The sequence below is a fragment of the Paramormyrops kingsleyae genome, chromosome 25 (genome assembly GCF_048594095.1).
Source record: "Paramormyrops kingsleyae isolate MSU_618 chromosome 25, PKINGS_0.4, whole genome shotgun sequence".
Classification (NCBI taxonomy): Eukaryota; Metazoa; Chordata; class Actinopteri; order Osteoglossiformes; family Mormyridae; genus Paramormyrops; species Paramormyrops kingsleyae.
In genome coordinates this window covers 20,435,823-20,457,170 of record NC_132821.1, presented here as the reverse complement: position 1 = coordinate 20,457,170, position 21,348 = coordinate 20,435,823, and the positions used below count along the sequence as shown (strand labels likewise).

Genomic DNA, 21,348 nt, shown 5'->3' with positions numbered 1-21,348 from the left:
CCGCAGTTGTTTTTTGACTGTTTTTGTATTCTATTTTACAAGTCATCAGCATCAGAGATGGGCAGTATTTCAATTAAATGTATTTAAAATACGTATTTAATTACTATGTTTTGTAATTTGTTTTTTGCTGAACGGAAAAAACAGATGTTATTTATAATAAAATGCTTTGACAGACTATTTAATATATTTAAAATAATAAAATAGACCTATTTACAGCTTTTTAAATATTTGTCTTGTATTGAAGACTTTATTAGTGATAAATCAGGATAGCTACTTTTGTTCTTAAGGTCAAAATGAATTTATATCAGGTAAACGTAGGCGTTTTAGTTAATGTCCACTGTTGTTGTGTAACACAAATGTTAACCTCTCACATACACTCACCTAAAGGATTATTAGGAACACCTGTTCAATTTCTCATTAATGCAATTATCTAATCAACCAATCACATGGCAGTTGATTTAATGCATTTATGGGTGTGGTCCTGGTCAAGACAATCTCCTGAACTCCAAACTGAATGTCAGAATGGGAAAGAAAGGTGATTTAAGCAATTTTGAGCGTGGCATGGTTGTTGGTGCCAGACTGGCCGGTCTGAATATTTCACAATCTGCTCAGTTACTGGGATTTTCACGCATAACCATTTCTGGGGTTTACAAAGAATGGTGTGCAAAGGGAAAAACATCCAGTATGTGGCAGTCCTGTGGGCGAAAATGCCTTGTTGATGCTAGAGGTCAGAGGAGAATGGGCCGACTGATTCAAGCTGATAGAAGAGCAACTTTGACTGAAATAACCACTCGTTACAACCGAGGTATGCAGCAAAGCATTTGTGAAGCCACAACACGCACAACCTTGAGGCGGATGGGCTACAACAGCAGAAGACCCCACCGGGTACCACTCATCTCCACTACAAATAGGAAAAAGAGGCTACAATTTGCACAAGCTCACCAAAATTGGACAGTTGAAGACTGGAAAAATGTTGCCTGGTCTGATGAGTCTCGATTTCTGTTGAGACATTCAAATGGTAGAGTCAGAATGAGAACATGGATCCATCATGCCTTGTTACCACTGTGCAGGCTGGTGGTGGTGGTGTAATGGTGTGGGGGATGTTTTCTTGGCACACTTTAGGCCCCTTAGTGCCAATTGGGCATCGTTTAAATCCCACAGCCTACCTGAGCATTGTTTCTGACCATGTCCATCCCTTTATGACCAACATGTACCCATCCTCTAATGGCTACTTCCAGCAGGATAATGCACCATGTCACAAAGCTTGAATCATTTCAAATTGGTTTCTTGAACATGACAATGAGTTCACTGTACTACAATGGCCCCCACAGTCACCAGATCTCAACCCAATAGAGCATCTTTGGGATGTGGTGGAACAGGAGCTTTGTGCCCTGGATGTGCATCCCACAAATCTCCATCAACTGCAAGATGCTATCCTATCAATATGGGCCAACATTTCTAAAGAATGCTTTCAGCACCTTGTTGAATCAATGCCACGTAGAATTAAGGCAGTTCTGAAGGCGAAAGGGGGTCAAACACCGTAGTAGTATGGTGTTCCTAATATTCCTTTAGGTGAGTGTATATAAGAATATACTGATGAACTTCACGTTGCATATTATATGCGTCACAACCGATGATTCGTTTTTTTTAAGCAAGTATATAAAGAACAGTTTATTCTTTGAGTTTGCGCGTGTTCTGCACTCTACTTTTAGACAGACTCAAGCATAATAATTCATCTAAGAAAGTGTTGGTGTGCCTCCTTGCACGTGCTCACGCACACATTGGCACCCCTGTCAGCGACCTTCAGTAATTCTGTGGGAAACACTGGGTATAAATTAAGTGTGTAATGGTTCTGAAGAGGGCCGTAGGCAGGATTTTTAAAATACCGAGGTAACAATGTTAACATTCCTAGGTGTGCGCTGTAATAGATCATGTTTGTCGGAGTTGCAGAAAAAATACTAAAGACTTGACTCCGTTGTCCTCAATGGCAGATACAGGCATGGTTCTGAAACCAAACTGTGATACAAACGTCCCAGAGCCGCAGTTACACTAAACTGCAAAGGGGTTCTGGTAGAGGAAGTGAGCATCCCTCCCTGTAATGTTTACACCTCTTTTTCTTTTTTTAATTAAAACGGCATTTCTACATTTTGCCTAGTAATGGGAAAAAGCTGAACCAAGCTGAGAAAAATGCACCATCTAAGTTCCCCCCCTTTTATATTGTCAGTTCACAGGGCTGGATTCAATCCACTCTCCAGTATCATTCTTTCAGTATTTCTTTTTGTTAGCCTATCTTTTATACACTGTAATACACTTGTGTGTTATATATAAGCTATCAGATAATTAAAAAAATATTTCAATAAAATAACGATAATTCAATTGCATAGTATTATTGGTTTTTATTTTATTTATTTATTTTACTGTGAATCAGTATCCAACAAGAATCACGAGAGACATCTATATCCATAAATCCACCTTCCAGCTTTGTTCGGTGTTACAGAAGACAGGTCAATGAACAATAACGAATCCCAAAAATAGGACCACCCTTTACTGAATGTTGCAGGAGAAGCTTCTGTGCTTGTGTCTCCTATTGACCACATAGCAGGAAATAAACTGGATTGGAGGAAATGATGCATGGAATCAAGTTTCAGCAAGTTAAGTTTTTCTTCTGTAATTGATGTATTCTGACAGCAAATGAATAACTTGTAATTGACTTTACTGATGGATTTAGGTACAGGCAACAGGGGCAGCCAGCATGGGTATCTTGCCAGGTGTGAGATTTGCGCAATCGGTTTTCTGTCGCTCATCTGCACGTCATGTCAATAAAATGTCACCTTGTGCGTCAACTACCCATGTTGGATGAGCATTTAGATTTTAGTTTGCGAGTTATGCAGGCTATCATCCAGGAGTATGAGATGGGGAGGGGGGCGGGGCTGGGTTGACCTCAGGTCGCCCCACTGGAAGCTGAAGGTAGAGGAAGCGGCGGAACCCATCAAACAGCACACCTGTAGCTTTGTACAGTACTATTAGAATTAGTCAAATCAATCACATTTTAAGCACGGATGTGTAAATAGTATAAAGCCAGTCTACACACCGCCAAGGTGAATTGGTTTAATCTTGACTTTTAGTTTGAGGATGGGTAATGTATTCATGCTTTAGTGCCAAATTAACACAAATGGATAAGAAAAGGTCTAAGTCATCAGGTTCTCCCTGAAAAACAGACTAATGTAACATTCTCTCTCTGAATAAATTCACATGGAGCAAAAGAAAACTTCTAAATTCACGCTTACAAGTCTGCCAAAAATCCCCAGGAATAGCATTTGCCTAAAAAGGGTGAACATATTAAAGTGGGTATTGTAGGGTTAGGTTCAAAGTAAATGCTATATTTGTAATCTGGAGGATGTTATTTAAATATAAGCTGCATGTGCGCCCTGCAGTTTGCTGGAGTCTCCTCCCGGGAGTCTCTCTGTCTGTATATGGGCTCTGGATCCATTGTGACCCTCTGCTTGGTAAGTGCTGCAGAAAATAGATACATAGGTGGTACAGGAAATATTCAGTAAATGAAAATAAATCATACAGTAAACATGATACATTGCATTAAAATTACTTGAAATAATTGCAGTTAGATATAATGTCAATAGGAGTCAAAGAGAAAAGAGTTACACTATATGCAATTATTTTGCCATTCATGGGATCCAGAGTGTAAACTGTCTTATCACTGCCACATTTAACTAAATTTCTGCCCATGCAGGGCCACCCTTTGCCAAACTGGAGCTCAAAACGTGATTATCTTCACGCCCCCAACTCTCCAAACCCCCCCCCCCCCCCCCCCTCAGCATGCCTCTCCCTGAATCCACTACATTATTATTTTTCAGAAAACTTTAATTCAAACAATATATAATACACAAAGAAAAAGCATGCGGTGGAGTTTAAGTACCTCGGGGTCTTGTTCACAAGTGGGGGGACGATGGAGCGGGAGATCGACAGGTGAATCGGTGCGGCGTCAGCAGTGATGTGGGCGCTGCATCGGTCTGTCATGGTAAAGAAGGAGCTGAGCCAAAAGGCAAAGTTCTCGATTTACCAGTCGATCTACGTTCCTACCCTCACCTATGGTCACGAGCTGTGGGTAGTGACCGAAAGAACGAGATCGCGAGAGCAAGCGGCCAAAATGAGTTTCCTCCGCAGGGTGGCTGGGCTCTCCCTTAGAGATAGGGTGAGGAGCTCGGTCATTCGGGACGGACTCAGAGTAGAGCTGCTGCTCCTCTGCATTGAGAGGAGCCAGATGAGGTGGCTCGGGCATCTGATTAGGATGCCTCCTGGACGCCTCCCTGGTGAGGTGTTCCGGGCATGTCCCACTGGGAGGAGGCCCCGGGGAAGACCCAGGACACGCTGGAGGGGCTACGTCTCTCGGCTGGCCTGGGAACGCCTCGGGATTCCCCCAGAGGAGCTGGATGAAGTGGCTGGGGAGAGGGAAGTCTGGGTTTCCCTGCTGAGACTGCTGCCCCCACGACCCGACCTCGGAAAAGCAGGAGAAAATGAATGGATGGATGGATGGATGGATGGATGGAGAAAAAGCATGCATCACAAACTTAGCGACAGAAAATGCAGTACACACATGGATTTGAGCCATAGATAACCGCATTCCCATTTGTGACGATAATGCTCAGAGTCACGTTAGAAGCAGAAGCAATTCTCTCTCAGAATAGCACTAACTAACTGACTTGCGCAATTGTGCTTTCATATCCAGCAACAAACATGACACAAGTGAAACAGACAGAGCTCATTTTGGTCATTGATTTATTTATTTAGCTAATACCATTCCCTGTTTTTTAAGGGAAAAACTTAGTACAGTTGATTGTAATATAGTTTATTTAAATACACTCAGACTCATACAGTAGTACCATAAAATAAGGAACTAGTAGCAACCGTAAGTGACAACACATGTAACATTAGCCAGCTTACTGGAAATTAGACAATTTTTCTAAACAGAGCTCCATGCTTTCGTTTTCTCTTCTGTGCTCCTTACTGCTGTGGACTTGAAGCTCTCTCTCTCTCGCTCGCTCGTAATTCCTGATGTGTATGTAGGAAGAGGCAGCTCTACAATGCACACACAGGTGTGTTTAGTCTTGTCTGTCCACATTAATGGACAAGCACAATAGATCAAAATGGCATACACATCACCTGTCTGGTGGTTTTGATAACCATATTTTTCAAAGGCACTGTTTCCTCCAAATCCTGACTTAACATTATATTAAAGTAATGTGTGATTTCATTGACATTTGTACTAGCGATGAAGTTCACATTATTCACTGCATTAATAAATAGTAGTGAATTTCTATCATTTAGGTGACATGTCATTATAATCTTCTGCTTCATAGTCAAAGAGGGTGGCTGAATCACAAAAGTGATTAGAACATGATCAGAGAAGGATTTATTTAATGGACAGACACATAATGAACATAAATTCTGTGGTTGATAATCAAGTCGATTGTATGATTGGTCCTATTACATGTGCTGGTAACATTAAACAGAGTACAAGAGGGATATGAATCTTTTTCTGAAGGCATTACTCTCTATGTACACATGTATAGTGAAATCTCAAAGTACTGTAATATTCTGTAAGTTAATGACTAAGTCAGTTAAGAGGTTCCCCAAATTCAGACAGAAATGAATGTATAGTCTAAGTGGTCTGTATACTATAAGAATGTAGATCGGCGGGTCAGATGACATTTGAAACAGCATTGCTTCAAAGGTTGTTAAATCTTTTATGATTTCTGGTTTAATTGTTAAGTGAGTTAAAAATAGCTGCCAGACAACCTCCACACCCAGAGCCACATATTTTCTTTAAGAATCTAAACCCATCAGGTGAGGTTTCAACAAGAGGAATAGTGTGTGTGGGTCTGAGCCAAGTTTCTGTTAAAAACACAGGTCTGCACCATTGTCAAGCACCATGTAATTGATAAGAAGTGATTTGTTTGCTAAAGAGTGAATGATCAATAATGAGCAGTTTATGGAGGGTTTATGTTGTGGCTCATTTAATCTTATCAGTGGGATTGATATTAAATTATCTGCCCCCAGTGGAGCATTTAGGTGTAAGTTTTGGTCTAATAATAGTTGCTATATCCAGTTTTTTTTAATGCCAGTTCCCAAAAAGGTCCCAATTATCAATAAAGGCAATGATTTGAGATACACACCAAGTCTCTAACCAGTGGTTTAGGGAGAGTAGCCTGCTGTAGGTTACATCCCCTCTATAGTTAATTGGTAAGGGACCAGAGACAATTAGATTCCGGCATTTTGTTTTAGCTTTTGCATACATAGAAATGAAGCTTTTCTTCAATACCTTGTATTGTCTGGACTTTATAACATTAGTTCTAGTGTGAACAATAAAGGTTGAGATTTTATTACTGGAAAGGGAGTCCAATTTCACCTCGTTGTCAGAAACTCTTTTTTACAAAACACATTGCTTTATGACTGCAACGTTTTTAATTGTCAAAACTCCAATTACGAGCAGCTTTTCCGCTTTGGCAAAAGCACTGCTGAGTGCAAGAAACCTGTTGCCAAGCGCATCAGCTGACTTCACATGCAGCTGGACATTGTGAAGACCTGCACCACCCCCTTCACCCTCAAACTGATTGGCTGGTGGAGCAGTTTGACCATACGCTTGCCCTGCAGCTCACTATACTTGTTGCCCACCACCAGTGTGACTGGGGCTACCACTGGCCACTGGTCCTGTTGGCACATTAAGTGGCAGTGCAGGAGAGCACTCAGTGCATTCCAGCCAAGCTAATGTTTCCGTGGGGGCTGTGCATGCCAGTGGACTGGGTGTTTGGGCCCCCGCCGGAGCAGGCGGTCCCGAAGGAGCCAGGTATAGAGTACTTGTGGTGCCTCGCGGAGCATGCATGAACTGGGCCAGCAGCAGCAAGGTACACTGACTGCCCAACAAAAGAATGCCTACAGTGTACACAGTCAAGGGCAGGACTGTAGCATCGGGGACCCACTTTGGATGTAGTGCCCCATCTGCAAGAAGGGGTGGTTTCTCATGCTGAACAGTCACTGGAGGGGAGCAAGACAGATCCTTGAGTATCTCTCTTATATTGTTTATTGCCTGCAGCTGCCTGAGCAGTGAAATGCTGTGGTCATGCACTGGGATCACCTGGCACCACATCCCCCTCTCCACTGCGGGATTTTCTGTTGGGCTTTCAGGTCACCTGGGACGGCTGATACAAACCAAGGATAACTATGGCACAAATGGCAGGTAATTTGGATAATGACCATAATGCACAATGCATGGAGCTCTGCTGCCTAAGGGCTACATAGCCAGGGATTAGACTTGTTGATCAAACACATCCAATAGTTACTCGACATGTACATGACTGTCCACATAATACAAAAGAGGAAAGAAGGGATTCATCAAACCAGCTGACCTTCTTTTATTGCTCCAAGGTACAGTTCTGAGACTTGCATGTCCATCGTAGAGTGTGCCCTCCAATGGGGTTGGTGCCCCATCCTGGATTGTTCCCCACCTTGCGCCAGTAGCCTCTAGGATAGGCTCTGGACCCCCCATGACCCCAAAAAGGACAAGTAATTTCAGAAAATGGATGGATGGATGGAACTCTGTTACCAGTGAAACATGAAGGAAAGAGGATAATGGGGTTTAGATGAACATCCACTCTGACTGCAGGATGAAGCTGCAGACAGACTGGTTACTGGTGCGGGCTGGACAAACCATTTGCATTTGCTGGAACTGCCTGAAAGATTAATACCAAAAAAGAATTTGGTAACAGTTTACTTAAAAATACATTATACATATAACTTCATAATTCAGTATGGTGCTTTCAAGAAGTATACAAACATGACTTTATTTATTAAAAAGACGCAACGTTATAGCCATTTTTATTATGCATTATGAATGCTCTCAGCTGTTACGTACTATAAATACCTTCGTAACATAATGGTTAGTACGATGTATTATGAAGGTATGTATAGTGCATTATAAAAGAGAACACTCATAAGGCATAATACACATGGGTATTATGTTTTATGCCTTTCTATAAATATGTATATCCGTGTTTATAATACTTTATGAATGCATTATAATAAAGTTATATGACTGCTTTAAGGGTTACGGAGAATCTTCATTAAATAAACGTATTTAGGTTTAGAACAAGGGCTACTGGAAAAAAATTATAATCGGGGGCTAAGTCAAGTTTATCCGGGGCTTCAAGGAAGACTCGTTAAATACTCGGGGCTGCGGTTAAAATACTAAAGCCTATAGTCCCGATCCTAACGACGCACATGGTTTAGAATAATTAATGCATATAAAACATCTTTTCAAGTATAACCCAGAATTTCGAAGTAAAACAGCTTTTCTAAGTCTGCTACAATCAGCAGAATGCTGCTCATGACTTCATACGTTTTCCGAGGCTCTACTGGTGTTAATCTTCCACAAACCCACGTTTATGTAAAAAGTTTGAAAGAAATATTGTATGAGCTCCAAATGCTCCCTTTTACTAATTGGTAGTGCATTATAAACACAACATCAATAAAGGTGTGAATTACGACTTTAAAAGCCATCTAATATTAGCTACTGCAAATAACATCATTGCCTTGGTTGTCGTCACTGCCGTGGAGAAATGCTAAAAAAGGCACCTTGTCTATTACTTCAGACCGAACATACCTGTGTGCGCGCTGAACGAAGTATGTAGAAAATTACGTACGTAACTGACGTCAAAGGTGTAACAACAACCTCAAAATAACTTACGGTGGGAACGTGACCGAATTTTAACAGTGAAAAGAATATAACCTAGACGTGTATACTATGCTCCAAAGCATAGTATAAAGCTAGGAGTGTTATGCACTTGTTTCTATAAAGGTCTTCAATCTATTTCCTTATGTTTTGGTCATCTTATCCATATAGAATAATCTGCATTGTTTCTTTCTCCTACAAATAAGAAATCTATGGGCCATAACCTTACAAACCTCAAAAGTCAGTGTCAAATTGAGATTTAAAAACATTCCATAATGGACTGGAGGACCATTTTCGGTGACGGGAGCACAGACGGACAATCCATGCAGTGGCGTTGAAAAGCACTAACTGACATGTATAGTAAGGCATTTGGAACGATTCAAATAAATAATGATAAACTTTAAATAAATAAATAAAGATGGATATTAAGATCGCAACAAACAGATATAGAAACAAGTTGTAGCATATACATTTTAACAAATAGAATTAATAAACTGTTACTCTATGGTTAACAAACATACTTATGTTATAATAGCCTATTTCATTACACTCACATTGCAACGCAGGAGTCGTTCCCCTTGCTTTATTTGCATATGTCCCGGGGGATTGTGGGTTGTGGGCACTGGGTAAAGTAGGGCAGTGGCCAACGGGATGGCACTGGGTGGTAAAGGGACTAAAGCATGGGTGGCCAATCTTATCCGCAAAGGGCCGGTGTGTATGCAGGTTTCTGGGGTAACCTTTAGGTCAGCTGTTCAAACCCAGGTGTGAGGACTCACACCTGGGTTTCAGCCAATCAGTCCTCTATAATTAGTGACCTAATTAAGAAGTTGCAGCGAAAACCTGCATACACACCGGCCCCTTGCAGATAAGATTGCCCACCCCTGGACTAAAGGGACTGTCTGTCAGGATCAGCACCCTTCCAGCCCTGCACTTTGTCTCCTTCCTGTTTGGCCAGCAGCTGTCACTGGCCATCCTGTCCTTCTCCCTGTCTCTTGCCTTTCAGCCCCATTGCGTCTAATCCCTAGTGTGTTTTGCATATTTCCTATGCTGCTGCTTAGCTCACTGGGTTGAGTGTGTGACATACAGACTATAACTCTCTGACCAAGGTTCAAGGCTGGTCAGGGACCAGTCTCACCAGTTTATTTGTATTCATTATTTTTCTTCCCCAGTGTTTTCTATTCTGTGTTTTTGTTCCCCAGTGTTTTCTATTCTGTTTTCCTGGTTATAGGTCTGCCCTGCTTCTTTCCTGTTCATTTCTGGTCTTGTTTATACTATTTGGTTCTGTTAATTATCCTGCTGTATTCCCAGAGTGTTGGTTAGTGTTTTCTAGTTTTAGTGTTTGTAGTATTCCCAAGTTCTGTGCTCGTTTATTGTTTACACCTGTTGCTCTTTGTCCTGCTCCTTTTGTGATTGGTTTTTTGATTGCGATTTACACCTGTGGCCTGTACTACGAAGCGGGGTTACTGGCTTATCGGGGTAACTTGCTGGATTTAAGGTAGTCTGGGCAAAATGTAAGTGAGCGAATATGAAGTCCATTTAAACTGTGGTACCTTAAATCTGACAAGTTACCCCGATAAGCCAGTAACCCCGCTTCGTAGTACAGGCCACTGTTCTTTGTCTGTCATGAATTGTATTTAAGTATTTAAGTGCCTGTTCTGGTTCTGTTCCTTCATGGTTCATTGTACTTGTATGTTTGCCTGCTGTTCCTCTGTATTTAAGTGCATGCCTGTGTTCAGTTCTTTAGTGAGTCACCAAGTTGTGTGCTGTCCCATCTATTGACCCTTTGTTTTTTGTTAATGTGATGTTTTGTTTTAATAAACCCACGTTGTCTTGGAGCCGCCTCATGTATTGTTTTTTTTTCCAACCTGCGCCATGCCACACCTGTTAGTTTCCAGAGAAATAAGTGCGCTGAAGGAAGTAAATAAAAGTCATTCTTTGTAAACTGCCCATGCCAAGCTTTTATCGCTGGCCTTACTAAGGCACTCATAAAAAGACAAAACACCTGCATGCCTTATTTTTTGTGCTTTTCTTTATTCTGAATTGGGCACCTGATGGCCTAGACCGTTCCTTATCCACATCTGTTAGTTTAGCACTCGAGAAAGAATACATTACATGTACATCTCATGCTCTTCAGTGGTAGCCTCCCCAGCTCACTGACTAAAATCAAAACACCAAAAAGGTCAATTGGTCCAAATGAACGGAATTTGAGAACGGCCATGCTTGAAATTATTTATCTGAAGATAATGAGATTTCGCTGCATAATTACAAAGATAAACATACTGTGGCGCTACCAGACCATCCTGCCATATGCGGTGCTGCTCATATATGTACTGTAACTGTTACTTAAAAAATAACAGCAAGCGCCACCTTTCTCGGCTCCCGTACAACTGTTACCATTCCATTTTTTATTTCTTTTGTGCAGGCACCCTGTGCCTCCCGGCTTTCCTTGCTGACGTGATTGGCCAGCTACTGAGCCACCGACTTTTACTTTCATCCTTTTAATGTAAAAACAGACAAAATTTGTTCATACTATTTGAGTTTTATTTTGAAAGAAAAAAAGTCGGACACATTTACATTAATAAAGATTGCAAATGATAATACATTCAATGATCTTCTGAAGAAATATAAACATCGAAAATAATTTAACTTGTTGCTATTTTTAAATTGATATTCAGATGCACAATACAGTGTACAATGAAAATAAATTAATAAATATATGACCATTGACCAGTTAGCATTTTTAATTTGAATGAAAGCCTGCTTTCAATATTAATATACTTTCAGGTACCTAATGATTATCAATTTAACAAATTTGTTTATAAAGAGGAAATACAAGCTGTTTAGATGACAGAAAAACTTTAATTAAAAAAATATAGATAAATGTCATTGCTTTTTCAATTTTGAAATTCTTCTCTGCTGAAATTACCCTCTTTCCAGAACTATGGTGTATAACAATAAGATGTAATGAAGCAGTTTAGAAGAACATCCACTCTGACTGCTGGATGAAGCTGCAGAGACTGCACAGGTTCAATTTCATGACTGGTTACCGGTGTGGGCTGGACAACATCAGGCTTATATTTGCATTTTCTGGTACTGCCTGCAAGATTAGTGCCAAAAATGGTGTAAACATTAAAAAAAGAAATACATGAACCTTCACCAAGTTAAAATGAATTGTTAATCCATCCATCCATCAGCTAAGCATGTTGCCAGGGCACAGACACTATGGGATACTTCCAGAAACCATTTCACTGAACAGGCCATGTGGAGGAAATCCAGGGAGCTCAGGGAAAAGACAAAATCCATCCGCCCATTCATTTTCAGTACCGTCTTGTCCAAAAGTGGGGTCTCCAACTCTGGTCCTGAGAGCTACTATCCAGTAGGTTTTCTATTCTACAAGGCTTCTGATGAGCCACACCTGTTCTCAGGAAAATACCAGGAGCAGGTGTGGCTCATCAGAAGCCGGGCAGGAAAGAGATCCTACCGGGCAGTAGCTCTCCAGAACTAGTTGGAGACCCCTGTCCTATACACACAAGGCAGGGAGCAACCCAAGACGGAGCACCAACCCATCACAGAGCACACTCACACACCGTTCACTCACACAAGCATGCCTATGAGCAATCTGGTAACTCCAATTAACCTCAACATGTTTTTGGACCATGGTGGGGTGAAACCAAAGTACCCAGAGGGTACCCCATAATGACACGGGGAGAACATGCAAACTCCACACACAAGAAGCCATGGCAGAAAGTTAAACCCTGGTCCCAGAGGTGTAAAGCAGCAGTGCTGACCACTACACCACTGCACATGGAAACAACAAAAGCTCCTAAAAAGGGGCTGGACAACATTAAACTCTCAAACCTGCAGGTATGAGTTCACATTGCTACCCACTGAGCCAACATACCATTAGATAATGCTGCTCATATTTTTATAACCTATAAATTACAAACCTGAATTTCAGCATAACATTCAGTTTTTGTTACATCACAACTCTTACCTCATTATAAGAGGTTGTTGTGTATCCTGTACTGAATGTTGTAGGACTGCCTTCTGCGCCAGCGCCTCTTAATGGCTGCACAGCAGCCACACAGCAGGCACTGCGAGCGATTGGAGGAGAGAGATGTCAGTCAGCAATGACAGCCATCGCACACAGATAAGGAGCTCATAAAACAGTACCCACAAAAATGTTCTCATACTTACACAAAGGAGAATCCAGCAGGGGATGAGCAGGAGGAGGATTCCACATGGGATGATAATGGCCAAAGCCCAGCCAGGAAAGCCACCTCCCACATGGGTGACGTTAGCCCCACCAGTGGTGAGCAGTAGAGTTATAGTGGTTGGAGGGGGAGCAGTGCTGACCAGACCTGGGGGTGCAACATGAATGCTTTATTTAAATCCTGACTTTTAGTGATCCTTAAATTCCAAAAAGGATTCTAGACTGTATAGAATCACATCTTAATTTATGAAAGTTTCAAGTCATGTTAGTCTCCCAGGATAACATTTATCAATGTGCAGAATTCACTACACCCCATCATAACAAGAAAAATGCAGTGTAGAAGTACTGATAATGTTTATTAAGTGAAAGAGCCGAGGTCGGAGTTTGTCAGTCCTGCCAACCACAAGGCCCAGCAATTTTTCATGCTGGTCTTTTGAAATGTTATTCTACCTGTGAAAATGTCCTACCCAAGCTAATTGTTATTTCATACACACCCATAAATATATGCTGGAATCAAATTAATTAAAGGAAAACACTTTGGGAAGCAGATATTTATGGTTTGTTTCTATCTATAATAATTATAGGGAGTACATATTTATACTGTTTTTCCTTGTATAATATACTGTTACATAACTATAGGAAGTAGGAAAAAATATGAATGGTATGATTTTATCTTTAATACAGCAATTTATTATTCTGAAAGCATGCGCTGGTAGGATATTATATCATAACAGGTATGGCTATAAATGAACATGTTCTATTTAGAAAAATATTTTATGCAGGAAAAAAAATCAGAACACGGGCAGCCCTGGGGGGACCAGGGCTCAGTACGGTTGCCAACTGGGAGGGACCTACTAAGTAATTTTTTTTCACGTTTGTGCAACTGCATTTTACTGCCACTGGGCCATGGACCAGTGCTTAAGAAATCCTGGTCTGAATGATAAAGTCAAGGTATGAAATATACCGCTGTCTTTGAAGATGTCAAGAAGGAAGTCACTTGGTTCACTTAAATCTCTGTCTGTAATGACATATTCCACGTCAGCTATTACCATGTTAAGAAAATCCCTAAAAGAAGACAAATATACAAAATTAGTCTACATTTCTAACACAAACACAATTTTTTTTGTGAAAAATTATGTATCAAATTTAACGGCAGATATATATTTATTTTTCTGAATGAAACTTACGTGTAATTTTCTGGCGGAAAGACAAAAGGCTTAGAAGCTGGTTTCTGCAGTATTTTATGCAACTGTGGTTTGAACATCCATGAAGAAAAATAAAGAAAATACAGATCAACAAACCAGACATGAGAAACAAACCATATGTAGTATATAGGAAACACAAATGGCCAATAAAATTCCATATAAAATGACTTGTGTTCTTACCAGGTTGTTGGTAGAGTTCTGGATGTATTGGACTATGTCAGTCCGGAGAGCAAAATTTTGTGACATGTTTATGTTGCTGATCAGATAAGTCAAGCTGATGGCAAAGGACACACTAGACAATTCTGAAATGAAATTATGCCAAACTAACGTGTTAAAATATTGCATCAAATATTATGTTTTTCTCTTTTTTGAGCCTCATCAAAATGTTTTTCATGCCGTTATTAAAAACTGGGGCAATTTACCTGTATCTATCCAAATTAAACATACTGTAGGTCATTAAAAATACAAAAGCATTGATTAAAACAAGAATATAATGTTGGGCCAGAGAAAATTAATTCCATCCATCCATCTCCGCAACTGCTTAATCCCAACTGGGTTCGCGGGGGTAGCCTACTGGAGCCTATCCCGGGAACAATGTTTGCAGGCAGGAACCAACCATGTGGTCTGTACTAGAAAGGGCTTTAACCAAATAAGATTTAACTCGGGGTTTAATTTGCGAATGCGGGGTTGACAAAATCGGGTTGTCTCAATCGGTGCTAATCAGTACTACGACGCCAGTTAAGAAGTTGATTTGTTACATCGGTGTTAACTGCATTGGAGTTTGTGCGCGTTCACATAAATGGAGCACGTTCGGTAGCGCAAGTCACCGTTTGACTCATGGCGCAATCTCCATGTTTCACGGAGGATGACTGCATGCTAATTATGCAGGGTTATGAGGAGTTTAAATCAACGCTACAAAGAAAGTCCAATACCACTGCAGCCAGCAAAAGCAGGCAGGCTTGTTGGCAGCGTATTGATGACCGAGTAAATGCATAAGTACATTTTCATGATCATAAAACGTGGTCTAAAATATCTCACGACGGAGTATTAGACTATGAAGTGTTTTCTGAAAAGAATTGAAATACTGTTAATAAATACAGAGGCTCACAGATGTGACACAATTCAGAAGTAAGTCTATATTATTTGCTGTTAAGTAATGTAATGCTCTCTAAAGTTCCATTACTCATAATGTAAACCTAATGTTAACAATAACTTAACTGATCCGATTTAGTAGTGGAATAGCAATAGTAGTGGAAAGCGTACGCGGCAGCAAGTCAATATGAAATATAAAAACATCATGTCAAATGGTAGGGCTATGTATTTATATTTCTACTCATTATGAAAGATTTGTTGTGTTTAGTCTCCACTTAATGTCGTGTTTCTATGTTTTACAGCTAATAAGAAAAAGGTGTCTGTTCATATTACACTTAATAGAAGGTGAGCCATTGTTTAACAAACATATGATTTACAACAGGACTAAACAGAAGCATATGTGTAGTGAGAAAATGACTAGGAACCTGTCACCGCGGTTAAGTTAGCCTCATATTCGATACTCAGTTTTCTGACTTTAATAACTTTTAACGGAAGTAAGGTGGGGCGTTTTAATGACAGAATTGTGATGTCCAGTACACATACAATGATGCACGGCGATTTTTTTTGCGCGTCAAACCATTTCGTGATTTGTGCGTGTTAATGGCTAATATAATCGGTCCTTTCAGCTGTATAATGACATGGTTGTTTAGCATTTTGGGCTCATGGCGACTGTTGTACACCCCTTTGTTTCCCAGATTGCTTTACGTATGAATTTTAATAAATTTTTGAATGTTCGAATGTATCTGTATAATGTACAGGACAATACATGAATGGGTTAATAACTTTAAAACTAGACAAGACAGGCACTTCTAGTGAAGTGTGCTTTGATCAGTGGACAACAGGGAGCAATGCACATGCCTCTGGTTTTCAGCTTAACTTTCTATCTAACAGTTATTAATTAATACATTGTATATGCCATTGCTCCATTTCATACATATAGACAGAAAGAGCCCCACACGATTCACGCTAATGTCATACGGATCATCCAGGTACGCTGGCATTGTCTTTGGAGAAATTGTAGTTGGAGGGGCGGTGCTCATATAGGGCTGGTTTACGCAGAAAGCTCGACTTAACCAAGAACAAAAACTGCTCGGAGCAGGTTTGAGACTTAGCGTAAATTGCCATAGCAGCATGCTTCGAGTAAAACCTACCCACCTTTTGTAGTATGGGTTAATCACAAAGTTACACTACATGTCATCAAGTTACTTGCACAGTTACCCCGATAAGCCATTAACCCCGCTTTGTAGTACAGGCCACTGGGCAGTTGCCAACATACCACAGGGCACACACACTCACAAGGCCAATTTAGAGTTGCCAATCAACCTGTCCTGTACACTATTGGACTGTGGGAGGAAACCAGAGCCACCAGTGAAAATCCATGTAAACACAGAGAGAGCATGCAAACTCCACACAGAAAGGACCTACGCCCGAACCAAACCCAGGACCTTCCTGCTGTGCGGCAGAAGTGCTAAGCACTGCGCCACTGTACCACCCAGCAAATGAAATCTTCTATGGTATTAGATTCATATTAAGTAATAAATATAAATTGTTCAGGAAGAAAGGTATAGAGGTCCATGTGTGACTTACTTTCATAAGTGACATTCTGAAACTTTGGTTGTTGGCTCAGAGCTCGTGAAAATATTCGTGAAACTAGGAAACTGCTGGCTGCTGTAAGGACTTGACTTTCACTGGGGCAATGTGGTGCCTTGAAAATGAGCTTGATCCGGATAACTACTGATCCCATACTGAAAAAAAAAAGAAATAATTTATTATAAAGAAAAGGACTATTACCACATATTCATGTTATTGACAATGCCAAACAATAAAGGCTCAAGTACTTCAGTGAAAATTAAAAATACATCTTACATGGTATTTGATCCCATTATTGTTCCAAGTGGATTTCTGGTGATGCTTATTGGAGATACTGTTGTTGTAGTTCTTGTTGTCCTTGTTTTTGGTGGTTCTGCTGATATCATAGATGAAGCAGCAATTTGTCCTTCTGCTTCAGTATTAGTGAATATTGTAGATGCTGGTGCTAATGGAAATACTGCTGCTGAAGCTACAGTTGTTGTGATGGCTCTTGTAATTGTATTTGTTGGATTACTGGTCACTGCTGTTGGAGCTACTGTTGTTTTTGTTGAGGTGGGCTCTTCTGTTGAGATCAGATATGCAGCAGCACTTCGTTTGGATGTTTGATTTGTAGTCGATGTTGTTGATGTAAGGGGGGCTGGGAATGCTGCTCCTGAAGCTTGAGTTATTGTCCTTAGTCTTGTGATTGTAGATACTGGACTGTAGTTGATGGTTTTTGTTGAGGTGGATCTTTGTGCTATGATTCTCAATGAAGTAGAACTTGCTCCTGGTGAGTAGCTTGCAGTGGGAACTGTAGATATAGGTAGTGGAACCTCTGAGATTGTTGAAAGGGATATGGGGGAGAGTGGCATTGAAGGGGAAGTTCTTGTGGTAAGTCCTGAAATTATATTTGTTGAATTTTTAGTGGTTGTTGATGTAACAATTGTTGTCTTTGTGACCATTGGTACTTCTGTTGAGATAGTAGAGGTAGCAGTACTTGTAGTAGCTCCTGTGAGTATTGAGGTTGGATTGCTGGTTAGTGTGGTTTGAAGTTCAGTTCCTTCTGTTGATACTGGTGCTTCAGATGAGATTATGGATGCAGCAATACTTGCTTCTGATGACAATGGAGTTGATGGCAGAAGTACTTGTGATGTTGCTGCTGAAGCGGTAGCTACCGTGGAAACTACTGTGGCTGTAGATGTTGGATTGCTCAATATTGTTATCGGCACTGATGTTTCTCGAGAGTTTAATGCTACTGTTGTAATTGCTGATGAAGGGGAACTTTCTTCTGGTGAATACGGAGTATTGGACACTGTTGAAGCACTAAGTGGCAGTTCCGAGGTTGGAGATAGGGGTTCAAGGGAGAGTGTCACCAAAGAGGCAGTTCTTGTAGTAGCTACAGTGAGTATTGAGGTTGGATTGCTGGTTAGTGTGGTTTGAAGTTCAGTTCCTTCTGTTGATACTGGTCCTTCAGATGAGATTATGGATGCAGCAGTACTTGCTTCTGATGACATACTTGCTGTTGACAATAGAGATGATGGCAGAAGTACCTGAGATGTTGCTGCTAAAGCTGTAGGTACTGTGGAAACACCTCTGTCTGTAGATGTTGGATTACTCAGTATTGGTAATGGCACTGATATTTCTGGAGAGCTGAATGCTACAGTAGTTGTTGATGAAGAGGAAGTTTCTTCTGGTGAGTATGCTGTATTGGACAATGTTGAAGTACTCAGTGCTGCTTCAGTTGAGATGATAGATACAGCAGTACTTGCTTCTGATGACGGACTTGCGGTTGACAATGGAGATGATTGCAGAAGTACTTGAGATGTTGCTGGTGAAGGTGTAGCTACCGTGGAAACTACTGTGGCTGTAGATATTAGATTACTCAATATTGTTATCAGCACTGATGTTTCTGGAGAGTTTAATGCTACTGTTGTAATTGCTGATGACGGGGAACTTTCTTCTGGTGAATAAGGAGTATTGGACACTTTTGTAGTACTAAGTGGCAGTTCGGAGGTTGGAGATATGGGTTCAAGGGAGAGTGTCACCGAAGAGGCATTTCTTGTAGTAGCTCCTGTGAATATTGAGGTTGGATTGCTGGTTAGTGTGGTTTGAAGTTCAGTTCCTGCTGTTGATACTGGTGCTTCAGATGAGATTATGGATGCAGCAGTACTTGCTTCTGATGTCAGATTTGCAGTTGACAATGGAGATGATGGCAGAAGTACCTGAGATGTTGCTGCTGAAGTTGTAGGTACTTTGGAAACTACTGTGGCTGAAGATGTTGGATTACTCAGTATTATTAATGGCATTGATGTCTCTGGAGAGCTTAATGCTACAGTAGTTGTTGATGAAGTGGAAGTTTCTTCTGGTGAGTATGCTGTTTTGGACAATGTTGAAGTACTCAATGCTGCTTCAGTTGAGATGATTGATGCAGCAGTACTTGCTTCCGATGACGGACTTGTGGTTGACAATGGAGATGATGGCAGATGTACTTGAGATGTTTCTGGTGAAGCTGTAGATACCGTGGAAACTACTGTGGCTGTAGATGTTGGATTTCTCAATATTGTTACCGGCACTGATGTTTCTGGAGAGTTTAATGCTACTGTTGTAATTGCTGATGAAGGAGAACTTTCTTCTGGTGAATAAGGAGTATTGGACACTTTTGTAGTACTAAGTGGCAGTTCGGAGGTTGGAGATATGGGTTCAAGGGAGAGTGTCACCGAAGAGGCATTTCTTGTAGTAGCTCCTGTGAATATTGAGGTTGGATTGCTGGTTAGTGTGGTTTGAAGTTCAGTTCCTGCTGTTGATACTGGTGCTTCAGATGAGATTATGGATGCAGCAGTACTTGCTTCTGATGTCAGATTTGCAGTTGACAATGGAGATGATGGCAGAAGTACCTGAGATGTTGCTGCTGAAGTTGTAGGTACTTTGGAAACTACTGTGGCTGAAGATGTTGGATTACTCAGTATCATTAATGGCATTGATGTTTCTGGAGAGCTTAATGCTACAGTAGTTGTTGATGAAGTGGAAGTTCCTTCTGGTGAGTATGCTGTTTTGGACAATGTTGAAGTACTCAGTGCTGCTTCAGTTGAGATGATAGATGCAGCAGTACTTGCTTCCGATGATGGACTTTCGGTTGACAATGGCGATGATGGCAGAAGTACCTGAGATGTTGCTGGTGAAGGTGTAGCTACCGTGGAAACTACTGTGGCTGTAGATGTTGGATTGCTCAATATTGTTATCGGCACTGATGTTTCTGGAGAGTTTAATGCTACTGTTGTAATTGCTGATGAAGGGGAACTTTCTTCTGGTGAATACGGAGTATTGGACACTTTTGTAGTACTAAGTGGCAGTTCGGAAGTTGGAGATAGGGGTTCAAGGGAGAGTGTCACCGAAGAGGCAGTTCTTGTAGTAGCTCCAGTGAGTATTGAGGTTGGATTGCTGGTTAGTGTGGTTTGAAGTTCAGTTCCTTCTGTTGATACTGGTGCTTCAGATGAGATTATGGATGCAGCAGTACTTGCTTCTGATGTCTGATTTGCAGTTGACAATGGAGATGATGGCAGAAGCACCTGAGATGTTGCTGCTGAAGCTGTAGGTACTGTTGAAACTACTGTGCCTGAAGATGTTGGATTACTCAGTATCATTAATGGCATTGATGTTTCTGAAGAGCTTAATGCTACAGTAGTTGTTGATGAAGTGGAAGTTCCTTCTGGTGAGTTTGCTGTTTTGGACAATGTTGAAGTACTCAGTGCTGCTTCAGTTGAGATGATAGATGCAGCAGTACTTGCTTCCGATGACGGACTTTCGGTTGACAATGGAGATGATGGCAGAAGTACTTGAGGTGTTGCTGGTGAAGGTGTAGCTACCGTGGAAACTACTGTGGCTGTAGATGTTGGATTGCTCAATATTGTTATCGGCACTGATGTTTCTGGAGAGTTTAATGCTACTGTTGTAATTGCTGATGAAGGGGAACTTTCTTCTGGTGAATACGGAGTATTGGATACTGATGAAGTACTAAGTGGCAGTTCGGAGGTTGGAGGTAGCGGTTCAAGGGAGAGTGTCACCGAAGAGGCAGTTCTTTTAGTAGCTTCAGTGAGTACTGAGGCTGGATTGCTGGTTAGTGTGGTTTGAAGTTCAGTTCCTTCTGTTGATACTGGTGCTTCAGATGAGATTATGGATGCAGCAGTACTTGAATCTGATGACAGACTTGCAGTTGACAATGGAGATGATGGTTGAAGTACCTGAGATGTTGCTGCTGAAGCTGTAGGTACTGTGGAAACTACTGTGGCTGAAGATGTTGGATTACTCAGTATTATTAATGGCATTGATGTTTCTGGAGAGCTTAATGCTACAGCAGTTGTTGATGAAGTGGAAGTTCCTTCTGGTGAGTATGCTGTTTTGGACAATGTTGAAGTACTCAGTGCTGCTTCAGTTGAGATGATAGATGCAGCAGTACTTGCTTCCGATGACGGACTTTCGGTTGACAATGGAGATGATGGCAGAAGTACCTGAGATGTTGCTGGTGAAGG

At 41.0% G+C, this 21,348-nt stretch overlaps 1 protein-coding gene across 1 annotated transcript; it reads right to left on the bottom strand.

Annotated features, from left to right (window-relative positions):
• Nucleotides 1-11,310: 11,310 nt before the first annotated feature.
• On the bottom strand, nucleotides 11,311-19,690 carry LOC140582818 (uncharacterized). Its single transcript, XM_072707223.1, has 8 exons — nucleotides 17,120-19,690; nucleotides 16,841-16,998; nucleotides 14,342-14,463; nucleotides 14,144-14,205; nucleotides 13,921-14,021; nucleotides 12,941-13,104; nucleotides 12,738-12,837; nucleotides 11,311-11,840 (listed from the first exon to the last, which is right to left on the bottom strand). The coding sequence occupies exons 1-7, from the start codon at nucleotides 19,126-19,128 to the stop codon at nucleotides 12,742-12,744; spliced, it is 2,712 nt and encodes a 903-aa protein (XP_072563324.1). The 5' UTR covers nucleotides 19,129-19,690; the 3' UTR covers nucleotides 11,311-11,840; nucleotides 12,738-12,741.
• Nucleotides 19,691-21,348: the final 1,658 nt, after the last annotated feature.